This window comes from Protopterus annectens, chromosome 16.part0 (assembly GCF_019279795.1).
Source record: "Protopterus annectens isolate FY-2018-M chromosome 16.part0, PAN1.0, whole genome shotgun sequence".
Lineage (NCBI taxonomy): Eukaryota > Metazoa > Chordata > Ceratodontiformes > Protopteridae > Protopterus > Protopterus annectens.
The window spans coordinates 236298454-236322386 of record NC_056750.1 but is presented as its reverse complement, the minus strand read 5'-3'; the positions used below and the strand labels follow the sequence as shown (position 1 = coordinate 236322386).

General features: G+C 41.1%; 1 protein-coding gene across 1 annotated transcript in view; it reads right to left on the bottom strand.

The window, feature by feature from the left end:
• The window catches only part of LOC122790579, a 1409443-nt gene that overhangs the window by 681473 nt on the left and 704037 nt on the right, over positions 1–23933 (bottom strand). Inside the window, exon 6 of the mRNA XM_044058105.1 lies at positions 4347–4418. Coding sequence (XP_043914040.1) covers positions 4347–4418 — 72 coding nt within the window. The remainder of the gene's footprint in view (positions 1–4346; positions 4419–23933) is intronic.

Genomic DNA, 23933 nt, shown 5'->3' with positions numbered 1-23933 from the left:
CCTGGGCGCAGTAGATAAGCCAAAGGGCAGTGCAGAGAACTGATAGTGCGTGTAGCCTGCTTTGAAGCATAAGTAACTTCTGCAAGATTCCCCGGTTGGGATGTGCAGGTATGCTTCTTTTAAATCTAGTGTTACCAATCAGGCATCTTTGCCTAGCATAGGAAGTAATTGGCGGAGTCAGCATCTTGAATTTTAGAATCTCCAAAAAGGTGTTTAGAGTAGACAGGTCCAGGATAGGACACTATAAATTGTCTTTTCTGGGTACCAGGAAACGTCTCGAGTAGAAACCTTGTCCCTTTTCCTCTTCTGATACCAGTTGAATAGCCCCCCATGCTTAAGAGAGAAAGTACTTGTTTTTGGGCCTCTGCCCACTGATTTGGGGGTAGGTCCAGCCACCCACTTGGTGTTGGAAACATGTGGAAGTGAAATCTGTATCCCTAGCACACTATATTTAAAACCCATTTGTCCTGGGTAATGAGTTCCCATTTCTTTGCATGAAGAGTACTCTTTCCCCCCAAGGGGCAGTCAGTTGATAAGTGCTTGGAAATTTTAAAAGGAAGTCATTGAGAAAGTTTACCATAGGGTGGAGTCTTACTATTCCCAGGCTTGGAAGTAGAAGCCCCCCACTGCTTAGTTCTGAGAGTCCCCTGGGACTGAAACCTGGGGGTTTTGCTGTGTCTGGGTTTGGCTTGAGAAGATCTGGAAGGGGCTAGAAAGGACCAACTCTTAGAGGGCCAGTGCCTACTAAATCTAGGAGGCTGAACTTGTAAAAAATCTTTAACAGTTTGCATAGACTTTAGCTTGATCTTCCATCTTTTTTAAGAACTTCCTCAGCCTTGTTGATTTAAAGGAGCATCCAACAATTTAGCCTTAACATGATCAGGCAAAGCTGGCTCCTTAAGCCAAGCATGCCTTCTGAGCACAGACGCCTTCTGAGCACAGACACAGTAACAGCAGCCCTGCAAGAGACCTCTAATGAATCAAAACCACATTGCAAAGTATGTTTTCCAACTTGTTCGGAAGAATGCATTAAATCCTGTAATTCTTTAGTTTCCACACAGTCAGGAATCAACATCATTTTCTGTTTAAGCAGTCCAATAACATGTTGCTGATATTATAACACATGAAACTAGCAGTTTAAAGCCCTAATGGCCAAGGTTGCAAAAGTGTAAACCTTCTTACTCCATCTATCCAGCGCCTTGGAGTCTCTATCAGAAGGGGTAGGATTTTTAGCAGTAGAAGCCTTAATGCCCTTGGGCCCCTGTGAAATAGTCGCTGGATCTGCAATACGATTTTTGAAAAGGAACTTGTGGGACTCCGGGACCCTGTAGTATCTGTCAGGTTTTCTGGGAGCAGGAGGCAGGGAATCAGGGGCCAAACTAGATTCAGAGAAAACATCAACAACAAATGTCTAGTACAGGAGGAATAGCTAAAGGCCTATGCTGAGGTAGGAGAAGGAAATCCCTAAGCCTCTTTTTTGAATCAGAAAAATCCTGGCTTTCCCAATGGAAATGCTCCTTTAAGAGTATGTAAGTTTTCCCCAAAAGAAAAATCCTCAGGAGGGGAAGCAGAGGGAATAGAGTCCTCTGCATCAGAATCCTTGTAAGTAGGCAAGGGCAAATCCAGATAATCAGAAGAGTCAGAAAAAACAGATACTAATCAGAAGATTCATAATCAACCTCAGTCCTAGGCCTCTTAGAAGGGGGGGGGGGAGTTGGCTACCCCTGATTAGAGTTATTAGATCTTCAGCCATTCTTATCATTTGTTTTTTTAGGCATACAGGCCTGAGCATATAGCCTGGGCATCGTTTGTTTTTAGACATTGGTCGAGATTTAGACTTAAGTAATGAAGGAGGCGTCGATTTAATATGCAAGTCCGTAGGCCTGAATACACCCTCAGAAGCCGGTACCTGCACAGTGGCTCCAGACCCATTCAAGGTAGAGACATCCGCATGCTCCATAGTTGAAGCATCTCGCGGCATACTGGACTCCGAATGGGTCTCAGTAGAGGCCTGCGAATCAGAAATAGTGGGTATCAGGGGCTGCGAAAGCACCTCACTGAGTACAGGCAAACTGATGACTGGCTTAGGAGAAGCGTCGTCGGCAGTTTTGGACCTTAGTGGCCTGTGTCTGTCTTTATCTTTGCATTTTTTCAGAATCCTGGTAGTCGGATGGCTAACCGATGACATTTCTGGATAATTAAACAGAGAACTGAAATATTCAGAGGCGAAAATATACTGACGCCAGATAGTGCGCTGATGAAATAAAGCACAAAACCGACAGCAAGGTACGTCATGGTCAGGGCCTAGGCAAGGAAATACAGTACGAATGAAAATCTTTATGATGCATTTGCTTTCCACAAGTAATGCAATTATTAACTTTTACTGACATCGGTAAGGAGCAAGAAAAAGTTTCCCCAATGGGGTACTTAGCTTTAGTTGAAGACTTCGGTTCTCAAACTAGAAAACGAAAATTTCAGGAGTCAGCCGACCGGCACTTGCGAACGGCTTATACTTTGGGCACCGCACGCCAAGAAAGTCTGGGGTAATGGTGTCGGCTGCAAGTTTTATACCCCTGACGTCATGGAAGAAGGGACAGCATCCAACGCATGACCCAAGACTTTGTTAATCAGGCCGACTGAGGGCAACCTGCAAGCAGATAACCCAAATGTAATGACTGCAACAATGAAACACGAAGAACATCCTGCGTCTTAAAAGCAAACATTCTGAAAAGTGATGAGAAACTGATTGCAGCTTGTTTAATGTGACCAGTTTTCCCATGTCCAGTAACACCAAACTTGATGAGATGCTTTCACAGGTCATTACCTCAGAGTTGGCCTTTACTGGGACCTTTGGAGTGACAGCTCTACTACACAGAATTATTCACTCAAAAAAACAAAGAATTGGTATTCCACAGGCAAATACTAAGCTATGACAAGACTTCTACGCATTAAAAGAAAGCTTCTTAATTCCTGAACCTCTGGATAGTCCTCCGGGCATACAAAGCAATTCAGGACACAAGAAAGCACCAAAAGTAATGAGAACAAATTCAGGTGTAATCTTATTGCAGAAAGATGCCATGGGTTAAACAGTTTACTCTGAAGCATGAAATAAAGGGAGGACATATTCAGCAGCTGTAGATGTTCTAGCATTCAGATCCATTGATTATTCATGAAGACCTTTAAATACAAAACTTCTACACTTTGAGAGATTCCCCATCTTTTCAAGCATGACTCGATGTTCCATTTCTACTAGCCCAAAACAAAAGGCATGTTAAAACAATTAAGGGAATCCTGGACTCAGCACAGCCCTGGCAATTCTTGGCATCCTTCCTTTTTCCCCCCATCAAAACTACAACCAAGCAAAAATTTTTCATTTTAATTAATTCATCTGCTAACTGGTCAAGTTGAGCCAGTAATCATGGACTCTTTAGCCACAACCTGAGCAAAGGCAATGATAAAAGCAATACCTATGGATACTGGAGTGACCAATTAACCTGCTTGCTCTTGGGAGGTAGAAAACCCACACATAGGAGAACAAAAGAACTGCACAGTGACCACAGACAAGGGCAGCACTGATACTGTGAGGTAGTGACATTAACCACTGAACCATCATGATGACAGTCACCCTCGCCTCAAACTCTCCTGAATACCTAACAGAGTAGTTCTGATTTCTCTTGCTCCTTGCTGTCCTGACACAACCTCAATTTGTGCAATGCATTCTGAACAAAAGACATGAAAAAGTGTTTAAGAGCATAAAATGCTTCAGTTAAAACATTCAGAAATATGCAAAAATATACTTATTCTTACAGACTTGCCTCTTTGGTCTTGGGACATGCAGAAGGGTACTTCTTACTAAAGAAACTGAATTACATCAATTGTTCAATTCTACACTTGCTGCTGCACTCATGAAATTAATGACTAATGGAACTTTAATGTCTTTACAAGACAAAGAATCTACCCATATCACGAGTATCCTCCCCGATAGGGTCATTACTACTGAAGCTCACATTAGTCTCATTTTTTTCTTTCTTTCTAAAATACCTGTAGAAAAGATGAAGAGGGAAGCAAGGGCATGTGTGACAGAACATATTTAACTAAGGGGAAGGACATTTTACAACTGCAGCACTTCCCAGTTATTAATAGTGTTGTCCCAACTGAGCAGCTAATGAAACCTTCAACCACCATACTTAAACACCAGGACTATCATGGACAATAACACAGATTAATCCCGATTATTTTTATGGGTATGGGTAATTAGCAACTGGGAGGGGGGTGAAAACTGTTGTGTGAGGGTGTATTTACGGGAATTAAACACAGAGTTGTTAGTTAAAGGCCCGAACACATACCAAATGCTCCAAAGACTTGCAAAATCTCAGGGAAGCTGTTATCCGCTTGCTTGGACACCATAAAGCAGTCATCTGCAAAGAAATTAACAGAATCAGATGGGCAGACTAGTATGGCTTGTTGTTTAATCCTGCTGTTTCTTCCAAACAATTTCTATTCAAGGGCAACTTTTCGGCTAACCATCCTCTAGTTATAAATATAACGCTATGCTGCTAGAATTTCTATATATTTGGTGACAGTAAAATCTTAATAAAACAGGGACCTCAAGGGCAGCACAAACAAAAGAGATGTGGACCTGCCTCGAGTAAAATAAATAAATAAATAAATATTCAGAGTGGCACTAACCACACCTTAACTGAAGGATTTCTGAATACTGTAATAACTTGAAGTTTGACAATGTCAAATGTAGTAAGCACTTGATGTTGACAACCTCATTCTTTTGAAAATGAAAATCATTTACTTACCGTAACACTAGATCCATGTTGCCTTCTTTCAGACTCAACCTGTGGGTTACTGAATCCAACCCTGGTACTTCAGAATCTTCATCTCTGAAGATCTACCTCCACTCCAATAATGCTCTGCACACCTAAATCTTCTCAGCTCAAGTTTTCTAGCTATACCTGATCTACACCCGCAGAGTCCCTGCAATAAAGAACGATGATTAGACCAAAGGGCTTGCAGAACAAACTCTGGACCATCCCACAGTACACATATAGTGAATGTTGGAGGACAGTGGGAGGGATGGTTGAGATGGACGGAAAAAAATCAACATAGACCTAGGGCTATGGTAACGACCTAACTTTCATATCTGATATCTTTTACATCTGCCTCCACCTGTAGGACACAGTTGCCCAGCCAGACCATAAAAAGGTGGTATCATGAGGGAATGTTCTGCAAAATGATGGAACCAAAGAAGTCTTAGATATGGACTGAATGTCCAGTTTATAATGTGACACAAAGGTATGAGTGTTAGACCGGGTTGCAGTTTTGCAGACATCTAAAAAGCAGTTGAAACAGATACTGTCCTAGCAGAGTCACATTTTTGTCTTGCTAGGTAGGATACACCTTTAAAAATCAGAAAGTTACCTTGGAAACTAGCTCCCTAATCTTGGCCCTAGAGAAGAATATACAAAGTTCATCTGATTTCCTGATATAGTTGGTTCTGTCCAAATAAAATCTCAACTGGTGATGGAGGTCCAAGCAATGAAGCATGTATTCACCCATATTATGGAAATGCAACAGAGTACAAAGGAGTAAAGTTAATAATTTATACATACTGAATGTGTAAGTTCAACAGTGACTTCAGCTAGCAGATCTAGGAGACTGACTCACTCTGACACGCTCTCTGTGGGAAGAATAAAACTGCCTTGAAGTTTCAAGTAGTTTATTCAGTTAAGTAGGTAGATGGATGAGTGTTACTCTAATAAATTATATTCAACAGTCAAAGTAGCTCCAATTACATAGAAGGTCAAAGAACAGATTACGGTGGTTCAGGCACATATGCAGAAAAGCATAATACAATCTGATGAAGAAGGGAAGAAAACAAAGGCAGCAAAGAGATGGATGGATTGTGTGGGAAGACCTGCAATAGTCAGCAGTGACTATCAGAGAAGGTATGAAAGTGGTACTGAACTGAGAGATGGTGAGAGCTGACAACACCCTGAGCAATTACAGAAAATAAGAAATATAGTCGATGATGACATCTCTGCCTCAAGAAAGGAAGTTAATGGGTTCAAAATCAGCAGTCACAGTTGAAGTTACAGATTCAATATATATAAATTATCTCCGGTATTACACTGATCGAGGCATAGAAACAGGATTATAATCCATCAAATTAAATACACTGATATAATTTCAGTAAGCATTAATCTATGTTGGACTGAAATATACAGCAAGTACTTACTAATGTGCAACAACATAAATATTTTATAACTAAATTGAGCATTTTGTTAATATAATCACTCTCTATTTAAAATTGCATTTAAGAAAGTTACTTACTCTGTTGCTCATTACTAGTAAGTTATTCTTGAATTCATTAAATCCATTAGTCAATACATGTTGCTCACATACATTTATTTAAAGAAACAGAAACTTAATGGCTTTTGATGTGAAGACTTACTGTACAAACAGTGATAAGCCATTTCACTTGGTTTAACAGTTATGGAGAAAAGCAACACTGAGTAGTTAATATATAGACATGACTCGTACTCTCAAGAAATGCCATTATGTTTTGATATTTTAGTTTTGTGATACCAATCTGCTGCTTAGTTTAAAAGAATGAATGCCAAACACTGTTTGTAGCTGAATGCAATGATGATTTGCAGCACATCATTATCTGGCTTTATTTCAGTTATCCTAATCAGACTGAATCTCAAAATGCATCAAGCCCCCCCCCCCCCCCCATGCACAAAAAAAAAAAAAAAAAAGAAGGAACTACGAAACCATTATAAAAGGCACGACAGATTAACAGCAACAGGGCTGCACTTTCCAGTAGGAACGTTAGTAGCAGAACAATTTTCAATTCCCAGTGTTGGATGTAAAACTGAAATAGTAAATGGCATATTTTACAACAGATAAATGACTACTTACTACTTCATGTCATTGATGCAAAACATAACACAAATGTCATCATTGTGAACACTCATTTTGAGTGCAGCAGTTAATTAGCAAAGTAATGTCGCCAGTACAATGACCATCCACATTGTAGCCATTAAAGAATATTTGCTAACATGCATCATACCTCTCACCTTCTTTTGAGAATTCCATACCAAGCCAACAATAATGGGGCGATGGCAAAAATCACGAGTACCTTTTAAAATTACTTTTTCACCTCTGCGTGTGTGTGTAGGTCTGCTAGTCAAAGCATAGCGGACAGCAAGACATGCAGCTGTGGACTGACAAGTGTTGACAAAGTGATAGGTAGCAGGTAATGACAATGAACAAACAGACTTGGTCACATTAACCATGTACCGTGTTTGTGTGTGTGCGTGTATGCGTCTGTGGGTGTGTTGTAAAACAACTATGGTGCAAATCTGTACTGTTACCTGCTTGTTGCCCTGTTGAGGGGGACACTTATGCAAGTGCAGTGGACTGACTCCAACAGGTAGGGGTGAGAGTCCTGAGCAAACAACCAGCAATCGTTATCATTTGCCAAAGCCATTACTGCGGTGTTTTGCAGAGAGGTGGGAAAAACTTCAGATTTGACTGGAGTGTTGTGTGGGTAGTTGCGTCTTTGTGGATAGTGTAGATGTGTCTTTGTAAGTGCAGTGTAAATGTTAAGCATTGTGAAATGGAGGGATTAAGAGCAAAACTGTGCTCAGTGTAATCCCTGGCAATTTCACTACAGTAAACTCTCGAATAACCGGCATCCATTGGGATTGGTAGATGCCGGATAAAGTACAGTTGTGTACACTTACCATAAATGTAGATGTTCGAATGTATTCACTGTTGCAGTCATCACATTTGGGTTATCTGCCTGCAGGTAGCTCTCAGCCGGCCTGAATACCAGGGTCTTGAGATTTCTGCATCGGATGCTGTCGCTTCTTCTATGATGTCAGGTCTTCAGGGGGTATAAAACATGCAGCCAACGCCATTACAGTTTTTCTTGCCCCAGATGTCAGGTGCCCCAAAATAGGAAGCAATCACATGGTATAGAACATCCTCAGCAAAAAGCAAATGCACACGATACAAGATATGCCAAACAAAAAGGATAGGTAGAAGGGAAGTCAGGGGGGTTGGAGGGAGGGTAACCAGGGACTGCAACAGTGAATACACTCGAACATCTACATTTATGGCAAGTGTACACAACTGTACTATGTTCTTCATATTTCACTGTTGCAGTTATCACATTTGGGTTGATTCTCAAAGCTAAGGGGTTGGGAGGGTGGCCTAATGGTTAAGGTGCTTGCCTTACAAACAAAAGGTACAGGGTTTGAATCTCACGGGATAATTGGCTAGGCTTAAAATGGCTCGCAAGGGCATTTAGCCTAGTACTAACCTATGAGCCTAAGGAAGGGTGGAAGTAGTTAAGAAGCATTAGGGCTGGCAGAGCTCCAGGATGCAGCTTCCAGGATGTCCATTGTAGGGACTTCCCCTGAGGAATGCTGTAGAGATAGATGTAGCCCTAGAGGAGTGTGTTCTGATCCCCCGTGGGGTAGGTTTTCCATGGTGCGTGTAGCAGAAATTGATGCAGTGTGCTATCCCATTTAGAAATGGTTTGCTTTGAAATGGCCTTGTCCTCCGCTCCTGCAGCAAAGCTGACTAGCAGCTGGTCAGATTTTCTGAGAGGTTTAGTCCTGTCCAGATAGAACCTGAGCTGCCTGTGCACGTCCAGGGAGTGCAGGATCCTTTCCCCTTTATTCTGAGGATTAGGGAAAAAAGTCGTCAAATGAATCGACTGGTTTAAAGCCACACTAGACACCACCTTGGGCATAAGAGATGGGTTAGTCCTGAGGGAAATCCTGTCCACATGGAAGATAATGAAGGGTTCCACTGCCATAACGGCCTGCAATTCAGACTGCACTTTCCTTTTCTTGCTGAAGTGATGGCTAGAACTAAAGCGGTTTTCCATGAGAGGAATTGTAACTCTGCTATAGCAGCAGCTTCAAAGACTGGAAGCGTGCACTTTTCTAATAAAAAGTTAAGGTCCCAGGGCTGGAGTAGGAGCTCTCCTGGGGGGTCTTAAATTTTTGTCTCCTATCAGAAACTGTTTTACCAGAGGATGAGAGAAGAGGGGTAGGCTCAGTATTATAAAGAGCTGAGATGGCAGATGCATGAATCTTAATTGAAGAGAAGGATAGGCCCTTGTGGAGCATTTCTGTTAAGTAATCTAGTATATGAGGTAAGCTGGGCACAGTCGTGTCCCTTCCCTGAGACTGGGTCCAGGAACAGTATCTTTTCCACTTTTCCAAATAGATTTTCTAGTACTAGACCTCCTTGCCTCAAGAATGACATCCAGCACCTGCTTACTAAGGGTTGCTGGTGATGAGTTCAAAGGATGAACCAGGCTGCCAGGTTCAGGGTCTGTAACTGAGGGTGCAGAATCTGGCCCACCTGCTGGGACAGCAGGGAAGGAGTCTGAGGCAGATGCCAAGGTGGCAGTACTGTTAGATTGTGCAGAAGAGGATACCAGTGCTGGCGTGACCAGTCTGGTGCGATCAGGATTGTCCTTGACTTGTCCTGTTTGATCTTTAGTAGAACCTTCGAGAGGAGGGGCAGAATGGAAAGGCATAGATTGAGAGGCTTTCCCAGGTAAAGGACAGGGCATCCACTTTCAAAGCTTGGCTGTGGGGAGTTTTGGTGCAATATTTGCTCAATTGATAGTTCTGAGGGGAAGCAAAAAGGTCCAACTCTGATGCCCCCCACCTGTTCCTCAACAGCTTGAATAGTTTGGGTTCCAGTTTCCACTCGCATGGATCCATGAGATTTCTGCTTAAGTTGTCTACCAGTGAATTTACTTTGCCTGGCAGGAATTGAGCTTGCATGTGTACTTGGCTGCTCAAGGCTGTGTTCCACAGAGCCATGGCTAATCTGCAGAGAGGGTACGAGTGGGTTCCCCCCTGCTTGTTTATGTGCCACATAACTGTGGTGTTGTCTGTCTTTACCAATAGTTGTCCTGGAAGAATAAGGCCTTTGAAGGCCATCAGAGCATTCTGTACAGCTAACATTTCATTTTGACTGATATGCAGGTGCATGTGCTTTGGGCTCCATTTGCCCTGAATGCACTGCCCTACCATATGAGCCCCCCCCCCCCCATGCATAGTCTGATGCGTCTGTTGTTAAGGTTTGGGCGGCAGGGGGTAGAGTGAAAGGGAGTCCCTTGTTGTGGTTGCAGGCCTCTGCCCACTAAAGGAACTCTGTCCTCAGACAAGGAATGATAGAAACCATTGTTTCCAGGTCCTGAGAATGTTGACATCAGAGACTCTTTAGGTACCATTGAAGTTTCCTCATATGCAGTCTTGCATATGGAATTAGTTGAATGTAAGAGGCCATGAACCCTAGGGCTTGCAGTATTTTCCTTGCAGATAGCTGGGTTTTGGTGGCCAGTATTTTGAAGTAGTTTGTCAAATACATTTGTTTCTCTGGAGTGAGGAATGCTATCTGGGAAGTTGTGTTTAAGCTTGCTCCCAAGAATATAATCTGTTGGCTGGGTACCAGGTGTGATTTCTTTTCGCTGATGGTGTACCCCAGTGAAGTTACAAGTCTCTCTACAAATGTCAGGTGCTGTATTAGCATTTCCTGACTGTCCATCTTCTGCCTGCAATATGGAATGGCTGGAGCTAGGCACTTTGTGAACACCCTGGGTGCAGCAGATAAGCCAAAGGGACGTGCAGAGAACTGATAGTGCAGACAGCCTGCTTTGAAGTGTAGGTATTTCCTGCAAGATTCCCTTATGGGAATGTGCAGATAAGCTTTTAAGTCTAGGGTTGCTAACCAGGGGTCCTTGGCTAGCATAGGAAGCAACTGTTGGAGAGTTAGCATTTTGAATTTTGGAACCACCAGAAAGGTGTTGAGAATAGACAGATCCAGGATAGGACGCCAGGAGTTTTCTTTTCTGGGTACCAGAAATCGTCTGGAATAAAAGCCTTGTCCCCTTTGTCCTGCTGGGACAGGTTGAATAGCCTTGATATTGAGAAGAGAAAGTACCTGCTTTTGGGCCTCTGCCCACTGGTTTGGGGGGGAGGTCTGGCCATCCGCTTAGGGTTGGGAGTGAGTGGAAGTGTAATCTGTACTCCTGGGAGACAACTGTTTAAGACCCATCTGTCCTGTGTCGGGCAAGTTTCCCTCCTAAAGGTACAAGCACTTGGGCAAGGCTTGGAAGAGTTAAGAATAAGTCACTGTGCAATTTTGCCATAGGATGGCGTCTTACTACTCCCTGTTTTGGACGTGGGAGCATTCCATTGCTTAGATCTGTGCATAACAAGAGACTAAAGTCTTGGTGCTCTGCTGCCCCTAGGTTTGAACTGAGAAGGCCTGGAAGGGACTGGAAAAGACCAGATTTTAGAAGGCCAATGCTTACTGAATCTAGGTGGCTGTACTTTTAAGAAATGTTTAACAGTTTGCATAGATTTAGCTTTCTCCTCCATCCTTTTCAGGACTACTTCTGCTTTATTGCCAAACAGACGCTCTTGGTTTAATGGTGCATCTAGTAATTTTGCTTTGACATGATCTGGCAAGTTTTGTTCCTTAAGCCAAGCATGCCTTCTAGAAACAGACCCAGTGACAACAGCCCTGCATGATGCTTCTAAGGCATCAAATCCACATTTCAAAGTAGGTTTATCAACTTAGTTAGCAGAATGCATTAACTCTTGTAAATCTTTGTGTTCTGCACAATCAGGAATCATCACTTTCTGTTTGATTAGCTCCATAACATGCTGGTGATACTTTAACATATGAAACTGGCAATTTAATGCTCTAATGGCAAGAGTAGCAGAGGTGCATACCTTCTTACCCCATCTGTCTAAAGCCCTAGAATCCCTGTCCGAAGGGGTAAAATTTTTGGCAGTTGTAGCCTTAATGCCTTTAGGTCCCTGGGAAATGGTCTCTGGATCCGCAGTAGGATTCTTAGAGAGGAATTTGTGGGAGTCAGGTACTCATAGTACCCGTCAGATTTCCTGGGAGCTAGACGTAAAGTATCAGGGGTAAGGGTGGATTCCAAAAAGACATCTACAATTTCCAGAACAGGTGGGATTGCTAGAGGCCTGTGCTGAGGCAAGTTTAAAAATTTCCTGAGTCTCTTTTTGGACTGAGAGTAGTCCTGGCTCTCCAAGCGGAAATGCTCTCTAAGGATATGCAAGGTTTCACCAAAAGAAAAATCTTCTGGAGAGGAAGCCGAGGGGATGGAATCCTCTGCATCAGAATCCTCATAGGCAGATAAGGGTATGTCCTGGTAATCAGAAGGATCAGAGCTGTCAGACTCCTGATCTGAAGAATCGGAAAGAAAATCAGTTCTTGGTCTTTTTGAGGGGGAAGGCTGACTTCCCCTGATTAAAGTAATGAGGTCTTCAGCCATTCTAAGCATTTGTTTTTGTGGCATGTGCGCCTAAGAATGCGCTTTGATCATCTGTTTCCTAGGCGTAGTGCAAACTTTAGGCCTGAGAAATTCAGTATTTTTGGTTTGAAACCAAGTCATCGGTTTAATATGAAAATCGGAAGGCCTGAATACACCCTCAGAAGCCGGTGCCTGCACAGTGGCTCCGGACCCATCCAAGGTAGAGACATCCGCAGGTTCCATAGTCGAAGCATCACGAGGCATACTGAACTCCGAATGGGTCTCAGTAGAGGCCTGCGAATCTGCAGAAGCGGGTATCAGTGGGTGCGAAAGCACTTCACTGAGTACCAGAGAACTGGCGACTAGCTTAATGGAAGCTTCGTTGGCAGTTTTGGACCTATGCGGTCTGTCTCTGTCTTTATTTTTACTTTTTTCTGAAGATCGGTAATAAGAGTACGGAGATCGAGAGCGAAAGAATTTAACTACAAAAATAGCCCGACGACAAATAGCTTGGGCATTGAACAACGCACAAAACCAACAGCAAGGGACACTGTGACCTGGGCCTAAACAGATGACGCAGTAAGAATGAAAATCTCTGTGAGGTATTTGCTTTCCATAGGGAAAACAATTATTAATTTTTTCTGACATCGGTTAGAGCAAGAAAAAAAGGATCAACGGGGTACTTATGTTTTAGAAGACTTCAGGTCTGAAACTCGAAAAATGAAAATTTCAGGAGGCGGCCGACCGGCACTTGCAAACTGCTTCGGGCACTACACGGCAAGAAAGACCGCTGTAATGGCATCGGCTGCATGTTTTATACCCCTAATGACCTGATGTCATGGAAGAAGCGACAGCATCCGACGCAGAAATCCCAAGACTCTGGTATTCAGGCCGGCTGAGGGCTACCTGCAGGCAGATAACCCATATGCGATTACTGCAACAGTGTAACACGAAGAACATCTGTAGCTTCTGGTTGCTTGAGACTTACTAATAAAAACAGACCCAAGTAATATTGTACCCTATACTATACCATAAACGCTGTATTGATTGGATTTTAATATCCAAGTACAGTAATTGTCTGGCTTGGCGTGGGGGGTGGGTGGGGGTGGGGTGTTTGAATTGTTCATACCGTACTGTATTTCTTCAATTTTATTTGCCAGTTGCTAGAGTTTCGGTTAAGAGTTTACTGTATTGCTTGAATGAGACATACACATTTGTCCTGTGTTTATCAGTACATTGTTTGAGTGTCCTAACTGGAGTATGGTATCACTGCTGGTACTGTTTCAGTACATGTGTCATGAAGTACGTACATGTCTGTCTAATTTGGGGTAGTTGCTATGGATAACAGATGATTAGGAATGTTGGATCGCTTACCAGTATGCCCCACAAGTGTCACTAATCTCGGCTTATACTTTTACCCCAACATACTACAATCCATAACGCTTTTTGAAAAAGGTTTTAGATTAACATGAAGAAATAATGACATTCGCTGCAATAAATGCCAATTCATGTAGTCTTATTTTGTGAGCTTACTAAATCAGTAGTATTTTTACTTTCAAAAGTATCTGATTTGGAAGCTTTCTCTAGGAGTCTGTTGCTGACAGGATGAAAGATATGCTAGAAGTATACAATTAAGAAACTACACAAAGCTATAGTAAACTACCGGGTCACATCAGAATGCCTAGCCCCAGTGGCTGAAAATCTTTGCAGCCACAAAGATTAAGACTGGTGACAAATCAGAATGCTCATCTTCAAACTGTCTGCTAGAATGTCGGATTATGCCAAAATGTGTGTTGCAATCAGAAAGTGCTGCAAGGATATTGTCCATTACCACACCCTCATAGCATCTCGACACAAGTGACAGGACTGAGTCCTCATTGGTTTATATACCAAATCACCTCCATGTTGTCAGTCCGGACAGCGATCACACTTTTGGGGAGGCAGTATTGAAAAGCTTGCACTGCTGCATCTCCAAAACACTGATGTGTTCATGGTCCTCTGACAGGGATCAGGTAATGAAGTCCATCTTCCATTCATAATACCACCCTATCCCAAGACGGAAGCATCCATCATCACAGCTGCTGTGGGGTGGGGAAGAATAAAAGGGATGCCCTATACAGACAATCTGATGTCAACCACTGTGAAATGAGATGATCACAAATGTTGGTGAGACTAACAGGAAAATTCATTGGGTGAGTTTTCACAGACACCAAAAAAATTAAACCAGGGTCAAAAACACAGCTCAGCAGTCCAAATCCTTTAATGATTGAGCACTTTTGTTACAAACTTCATCAAAGTCACAGCTGAAATGGTAATTTCACTGATAAAATACTCTGCCAAATTAGTTCACATGCTTAACTACTAATGACAACACACAAAAATACATCAACCATACATAAATTTGATCCGAACAAACTAGTTGACATTACAAAATTAAAACGAATCATTACATAACCAAGATAAAAATGCATAATTGTTTAACTACATTAATTTAAATCTCATAAGACTTTAGCTTTAGAACACTTGCAATCGAAACATGGTCATTCAGACCTGGGGAGACGTGGCATTTAACCTTAACTGCCACCAAAGTTCTTTCTCTTCTACCTTATATGCCAAAGGTCCACCCCAAATGTCCTTAACAATACATTCTATACCAAAAAATAAAAAATGGTGGTCTGGATGCTGTCCTAAATGTCTAGCTAAGGCGTTCCCAAGGTCCTTCTTATGTCCAAATCATGTTCATAGATCCTATCTTTAAATTTTCTTTGGGTTTTACCCACATAAAATCCACTACATTTCTGACACAGAGCTGCAGACACTAGGCCCTGAGAGTTAAAAATACAATGAAAACTAGGGTTGATAAGAGTCTGGTTTACAATTATCTGCTCATCTACTAGAATGTACTTACAATAATTGCAGAAGCCAAATTTATAGGTTCCTGCTTTTTTTTTTGTACTGGGATGTGAAACTAGGTTGCCCCTACCACATTCCAAATACTTCTTGATATGGCGTCCCACCTAAATACAAACTCAGGACATGAGCCAACCTCGATGACATCATTAAAACAAGAAAAAAATGCTCTAGTTTTTGATAACTATATACTTGATCAGCTTTGCCTCAAGGCAATAGTTAGTAGTAAAGGACATATGATGGTTGTCATTTGAAAACTGCCTTTCTCCTGTCATTTCATCAACTGATTCAAAGATAGACCCTATAAGAGGAACTATGTCTCCATTATCTCTCCTGGTGATGACATCACTTTTGATTGGGGACGTCAAATCAACAGGGTACCCTCTATTTGTAAACATGTTCTCCATTACCTCAAACTCCCTTAAGAATGTATCTCTACTCGACACCATGAGGGCTAAGCAAATAAACTGTCCCTTAACCGGTGACACCGGTTTAGAGGGTCTGTCAACTAATGTGGGTATATTACCCCAAATGATCATGGAATTGAACAGTAAAGTTAACCGCATTCAGTCTAATTTAGACAGTGAACTTGGGATGAGTAATGTTCGAGGTGGTGAGAATGATTTTTTGCAAACCCCAGCCTGTCTCTGTTGACTGCTGGATAGAGAGACGTGGATGTGAGTAACAACAGTAGTGATGTTGGTGGCAAAGACAAGTGTAAACACCTAGAGAACAAGATTTGAGTGGTGGAACTGTAGTTGGTGTTTTGGTAACAACGTTGCTTGTGAGCAACCCAGCTTAAAACAGGCACTCAATAACTTTGAGGTGGCTATCACAAAATGCCAGAAACTGCAACTATAAAACTCCTTTCTACAGGAATGTCTAAAGATAAAGAGGGTTCCCAAAGGTCTCTGTGTATGGAAGTTTCCCAATGGGGTGAGTGCAGAGTCCCAGCTGTACCATGACTTGAGTTGTTCAATCGGAGTGAATGTGAATTGCTGGAGTGTATTATGAGAAACAACCAAAGGAAAGTAGAGAAATTAATGACTGAGGCCAACAAGTTAAACACCTTCATCACCCAGGATTTCTTATTTTCCCAATACCAACATGACTACACTTCTATATTTCAACGGGTTGATCAGATCATCTCCAAAAATTAAAACCTGTAAAGATAACAAATTTGAAGGAGACAGTCATGCATACAGTGAGGGGAAGGCTTATCCAAAGTCCAAATACACCAATGGTAGGCAGTTTGAGAATGAGAGAGACAACACAACCAATCCGGAGCCAGCAGAGGAGGAATATGATGAAATGGAGACAAACCCTTTAGGAGTGGATGGGCCTCGGAGGTCCGAATCTATCAGAAACCAGCAATCACGACAAAGGAACCCGCCCCAAATATGGCGAGGAGGCTGGAATGGAGTTAACAGGAGAAACCAGAGGTTCCAACAGTAAACCTGTTTGACCTGGATATGGATGGTGGTGATATTGGAAAATGAAGCACTAGAAGAGTTTTCAGTATCAACAATCATTAAAAACATTACAGGTGACTATATGTGTACTGAGCAGCATGCTGAATTGTTAAGTCGGGGGTACGTTTGTCCCCTCCGCCCATTTTAGATTGGATGATATTTTAATCTACCTAAAACCATTTTTAAGGAAATTAAATATGAGATTCATTTTTGATGCCCAGACTCCAGACAAGAACAAAATATGCATTAGATCTAGTACGTTTAATCCTCCTTTAATGTTCCCATTAATTCTTTTTGAAAAAATGGTGGAATTTGACTTTCAAAACCTGAAGGTTCAGAAAAGGTGTAAGATCTGTGTTTAACCTGAACATGCATGAGTTTCAACTGTTACAGGTATTGTCTCAAAACAAGAATGTAAGGGTTATGAAGCCTGGCAAGGGGGTGGGGGTAATGGTAACGAGTAAGAATGATTACTTGCAAAGAATGCATTTTTATGTTTCCAGCTGTGAGTTGCATGAAGAAACTTCTCTAAATTTTATTCAGTTGGCGTACCGTAAGATAGACTACTGGCTACAAGATATGGTGGATCAGGGTGAAATTAGTTACAACACTTCTCGTTATTTTTAAGTCCAGTTTCCAAATGTGTCCAGCATATTTGGCATCCCTAAAATTCACAAAAATGTCACTGACCCACCAATGAGACCAACAGTACAAAATCTAAAACTCACCCCCTAGCAAAATTTACTGATTTGAAATTGAAGAACCGTTTAAAAGGGTTTCATCATTTATGTAGGGATTCTTGTGACTTTATATTAAAGTAAAGAATGTAAAATTCTCAAGTAAAATTTTTTCTTTACTGTCGATTTCACTGAACTTTTCCATGTGACTCCGTATGGAGTAGGATTAGAGTGGTTTCATGACTTTTTATTTGAATTTTCAAAGCTAAACAACAATGACATTAATGTACTAGTGACATGTATGGAAGTGGTGTTAAAGAACAATTCTGTATTTCTAGAAGGACAATACTTCCAGCAAACAAGAGGGGTGGCAATGGGGGCCACATGTGCCCCCATTTATGCCAACATTGTTTCATTACAACGGGAAAGGAAACACTTATTTGAAAAGTTTCCTAGACCCCCATGGCGGATATATCTCTGCTATCTGGACAATTTTTCATCTGGGATCATGCAGAAAATGAGACAGGACCCTTCACAGAATATCTGAGTAACACCACTACATTTTAAGTTCACGTAGATGTACAACCACAATTCTATCAATTACTTGGATGACTTGTTAACTAAAAACCACTCTAAGGGAGAAGTGGTGAGCTCTATATAGGAATCCCACCTACTGTAATAGCCTATTACATTTCAATAGCTGCCACCCCCATGCACCAGTAGAGGGGGGTGGTTAAGGGACAGTTTATTCGCTTAGTCCGTATAGTGTCAAGTAGAGATACATTCCTAAGGAAGTGTGAGATAATACAGAACATGTTTACAAATAGAGGGTACCCTATTGATTTGACTTCCTCAATCAAACAGTAAGTCATCACCAGGAGAGAGAATGGAAACGTAGTTCCTCTTACAGGGCCTACCTTTGAATCAGCTGATGAAATGACGGGAGAAAGGCCATCTTCAAATGACAACCATCATATGTCCTTTACTACTAACTACTGCCTTGAGGCAAAGCTGATCAAGGATACAGTTATCAAAAACTGGAGCATTTTTTCTTGTTTTAATGATGTCATCAACAAGGTTGGCCCACATCCTGAGTTTGTACTTAGCTGGGGATGCAGTATCAAGAATTATTTGGAATATGGTAGTGACAACCTAGTTTGACATGCCAGTACAAAAAAAGCAGGAACATATAAATGTGGCTTCTGCAGTTACTTTAAGTATATTCTAGTAGGTCAGCAGACAGTTATCAACCCTAGTTTTCATTGTACTTGCAGCTCTCAAGGCCTAGTGTATGCAGCTCTATATCAAAAATTACTGGATTTTATGTGAGTAAAACCCAAAGAAAATTTAAAGATAGGATCTACGAATATGATTTGGGCTTAAGGACGAAAGACCCTGGGAACACCTTAGCTAGACATTTAGGACAATATTCAGACCACCATTTTTTATTTTTTGGTATAGAATGCATTAAGGAAATTTGGGGTGGACCTTGGGCAGATGAGATAAAAGAGAAAGAACTTCGGTGGCAATTACGGTTAAATGCCACGTCTCCCCCAGTTCTGAATGACCATGTTTCGATTGCAAGTGTTGTTAAGCTAAATTCATGAGATTTAATTAATGTAGTTAAACAATTATGCATTATTTATTCATCGTGGTTATGTAATCACTTGTTTTAATTTTGTAATATGTCAACTAGTTTGTTCAGATCAAATGTATATATGACTAATGACGTATTTTATTGTGTTGTCATTGGTGGTAGTTAAGCATGTGAACTAAATAAATGAAAATGCTGGCAGGCAGAGTTTCACAGGCACAAATCACTCAGGTGATGATAAACCAAAGGTGTATTTAATGATAAAAATCCACAAGAACAAAAAATAAAATGTGAGCGCTTTCGTTAAACAAGTGTTAACTTCACCAGACACCATTAAAATGTAAGACAGCCATTTATATACATATAAAAAACAATCTGATTGGGTAAGCAAAGAGAGGCAGCTAGCCAAGCAACACTGAGACCGAACATTAATTAACCCCTTAATGACTGTTACAGTTGAAACTGTTTCATCTTAAATACAACTAAAACTTGTAATTAAAAGATAAATTATTAGTCTCATACTTGTGTCATGAATGATTCTAAATAGGATAAAACTAAAACCAAAGTCATTTTTAAAATCTCATGTTAAATATTCACATAATGCTAAAATGTTTACCAAAGCCAAATACATATAAAAGTGCTTGTGCTTAACAAATGTTTTGAGATATTTTGTTCCTTTCTAGGGCTTTTAATTTCAATACAGGAGAGATGGATGTCCTGTCATTTATCCCTGGCCATCTATCTGCCTGTAGTAAGATTTACCACCTTAACTCCTTTAACTCTTAATTGAAGTCCCCAAGGCTTTTTGTCACTGATGTTTACATGGTCTATTGCCTTAAATGTGAAAATGTGGCCAGTATTGTCCTGAATATGCCTCGCTAAAGCATTATTAATATTATTCTTTCTTATGGCATAGCTGTGCTCATAAATTCTGGTGTTAAATTTCCTTTCTGTTTTGCCTACATAAAATGCTAGGCATTGGTCACATGTAGCCATGTAGACCACTGCCTTGGAGTGACAGTTATATTTACCTTTTACATAATGGTCTACACCATTCACTGTAAATTTGCTGCCTGATTTCACCTTGTGGTACCAGTTACAAGACTCACATTTGTACATCCCTACACATCATGTTCTAGTGTAGTTAAAACCTTTCCTAAGAAGGTCTTTTAAGTTTGAGCCCCTTCTGTTATGTAACTATAGGTCTTTCTCCTATTTGTGCCCTGATGTACAAGTCATCCAGTAAAATGTCCCAGTTCTTATAAAAAATGGACATCAAGTGGTATGAGTCAGAGTTGAATGTAAGCACCATAGATCTACAAAAAGAACTTTTTTTCCAACTCAGGTCTCCCCTCTTCAACTTCAGAGGGGCTGTTGTCTAGTGTGTTTTCCCCAACTATGGGCTTAAAATGCCCTGCTCTTCTTTTAACCATTACTTCCTGCATAAGCTCGTTAAGCAAGTCTGCTGGGTACTCCCTCCTCAAGAACATAATAAGTTCACATTCAATGAGAAAATCTTCTTCTCTGGAGATCATATGGGCTGCTCGAACTAATTGCCCTTTAACTACCGACCTCTTTTGATGCTTCGGGTGGGAGCTAGTGTAATGCAGGAATGAGTCTGAGTAGGTCTCTTTCCTGTGGATGCTAGTAGCATACTTTTCATTGTGTGTGTCTTTGTACAAGTTGACATCAAGGTAATTCATATAATCCAGGTTAATCACACAAGTGAACTGCAGGAATGTAGTGGTGGTGTTAAGGTATCTCAAAAACTCTTCCAAAACAACGAGTGACCCATTCCATATCAAGCTGATATCATCTTGGTATCTATAATACAGTTTGACCTTAGAATAGCACTGAGACTGAAATACATAATTTCTTTCCCAATATGCAATTACCATATTTGCGAATGCCCCACCACAAGCTGAACCCATTGCCACTCCTATGGTCTTCAAAAAGTACCTGGCATTAAAGGAGAAATACTGGATTTTATGAATTACCTTGATGTCCACTTATACAAAGACACACATAATTAAAAGTATGCTACTAGGATCCACAGGAAAGAGACCTACTCAAACTCATTCCTGCATTACACTAGCTCCCACCCCAAGCATCAAAAGAGGTCGGTAGTTAAAGGGCAATTAGTTAGAGCAGCCCATATGATCTCCAGAGAAGAAGATTTTCTCAATGAACGTGAACTTATTATGTTCTTGAGGAGGGAGTACCCAGCAGACTTGCTTAACGAGCTTATGCAGGAAGTGATGGGTAAAAGAAGAGTAGGGCATTTTAAGACCATAGTTGGGGAAAACACACTAGACAACAGCCCCTCTGAAGTTGAAGAGGGGAGACCTGAGTTGGAAAAAAGTTCTTTTTGTAGATCTATGATGCTTACATTCAACTCTGACTCATACCACTTGATGTCCATTTTTTATAAGAACTGGGACATTTTACTGGATGACTTGTACATCAGGGCACAAAATAGGAGAAAAACCTATAGTTACATACAGAAGGGGCTCAAACTTAAAAGACCTTCTTAGGAAAGGTTCTAACTACACTAGAACAGGACATGTAGGGATGTACAAATGTGAGTCTTGTAACTGGTGCCACAAGGTGAAATCAGGCAGCAAATTTACAGTGAATGGTATAGACCATTATGTTGTTGTGTCTTTCGGCTTTTCCCAGTTAGGGGTCACCACAGCGGAACTCTGGTCCGCTAATGATTGGTAGTTGATTTTTACGTGCTGAGTTGCCAGACCTGAAGCACAACCTTCAACGAAGGCATGCCCATTCACGCATGTCTCCACGCAGACGATGCTCTAGCTGAGAATCGAACCGAATAGGTAAATACAACTGTCACTCCAAGGCAGTGGTCTACATGGCTGCATGTGACCAATGCCTAGCATTTTATGTAGGCAAAACAGAAAGGACATTTAACGCCAGAATTTATGAACACAACTATGCCATAAGAAAGAATAATATTAATAATGCTTTAGCGAGGCATATTCACGACAATACTGGCCACAATTTCACATTTAAGGCAATAGACCATGTAGACATCAGTGACAAAAAGCCTTGGGGACTTCAGTTAAGAGTTAAAGGAGTTAAGGTGGCAAATCTTACTACAGGCAGATAGATGGCCAGAGATAAATGACAGGACATCCATCTCTCCTGTATTGAAATTAAAAGCCCTAGAAAGGAACAAAATATCTCAAAACCTTTGTTAAGCACAAACACTTTTGTATGTATTTGGCTTTGGTAAACATTTTAGCATTATGTGAATATTTAACATGAGATTTTAAAATTGATTTTGGTTTTAGTTTTATCCTATTTAGAATCATTCATGACACAAGTATGAGACTAATAATTTATCTTTTAATTACAAGTTTTAGTTGTATTTAAGATGAAACAGTTTCAACTGTAGTAGTCATCAAGGGGTTAATTAATGTTCTGTCTCAGTGATGCTTAGCTAGCTGCCTCTCTTTGCTTACCCAATCAGAGTGTTTTTATATGTACATAAATGTCTGTCTTACATTTTAATGGTGTCTGATGAAATTAACACTTGTTTAACAAAAGCGCTCACATTTTATTTGTTCTTGTTGTCGATTTTTATCATTAAATACACCTTTGGTTTATTATCACCTGAGTGATTTGTGCCTGTGAAACTCTGCCTGCCAGCATTTTTATTTATTTAGTTTTGCTGCTTCTGTTTTTTTAAGCATGTGAACTAATTTGACAGAGTATTTTAATCAGTGAAATTACCATGTCAGCTGTAACTCTGATGAAGCCTGTAACAAAAGCGCACAATCATTAAAGGATTTGGACTGCTGAGCTGTGTTTTTGACTCTGGTTTGATTTTTTTTGGAGCTACGTTAATTTTCCGTTTTTTTGTCTGAGTTTTCATAGACCACTACACTGAAAGTCCACTGAAGAACCCTCTTGAAAAGCTGGCTAGAGGAACAAGAGATTGCAACTGCCATGAGACCAACAAGACGAAGAACCAATGAAGCTGGTGACCTCTGAAGCAGCAAAACTTGACTGGCTTGATGTCGAAGAAATAGCAATCCAAAGGGAGGAAGTCTTGCAATCTTGACTGATGGTATCCAAACGGCATCCAAACAAACTTGGACTGAAGAGGTTCCAGATTGGATTTGTCAACATTGACTGATGGCCAAGGCTAGACACAGATGGAGCAAGGAGTTTCTCATCTAATTAGTGACACTCTTCACGCCTCTGTAAGGAGCCAGTCCATCTGGGTACGAAAAGACTCAATCCTTGAAGCCTGAGCAAGGCTGCTACCACTGTTGTGCACTTTAACACCCCGGGGAGCTGTGGTGAGGCCACAGGGCAGTCCTTGAAATTGGCAGTGACTGGCTTCTAGCCAGAAACGCAGAAACCTCCTTGAATGTCTTGCTATGTTTATATGAAGTCAGACAAGAACATCCAATCGTCCCACCTCAGAAGAGGTAGGATGGACTGCACAGTCACCCATTCAGAACTTGATCTGTTTTATGAACATATTTAATTTGCATAGGTCCAAAATGGACCTGAAGTTCATGGTTTGCTGTGGCACCAAAAAGAATCCTAAATATCTCATGCCTGGTGCACCAGTAAGCACAAGACTGAAGTACAATAAAGCAACATTTAAAAAAATCTCGAACAGATGACGGATCCTCTCTGGTCTGGTGGGATCTCCTTGCTGACTCATTTTATGAGAAACTTTCTAATCTTTGCAGCTGCTAATCTTCATTGTTGGGATATGTCTGGAAGACATTTTTGGCTCACACTTGAAGTAAACTGTTGGTGGAGTCTCTGGAAATGACTCAACAACCAAACATCCAGTGTCAAGTTTGGGAATGGAGAGACAATACCTCCCCCCCCCCCAACTGCCTACAGAGTGCAGCAGTTGGACAGGGTATCAGAAGCGGTGGAAGGGCTTGCCACAGAAGTCC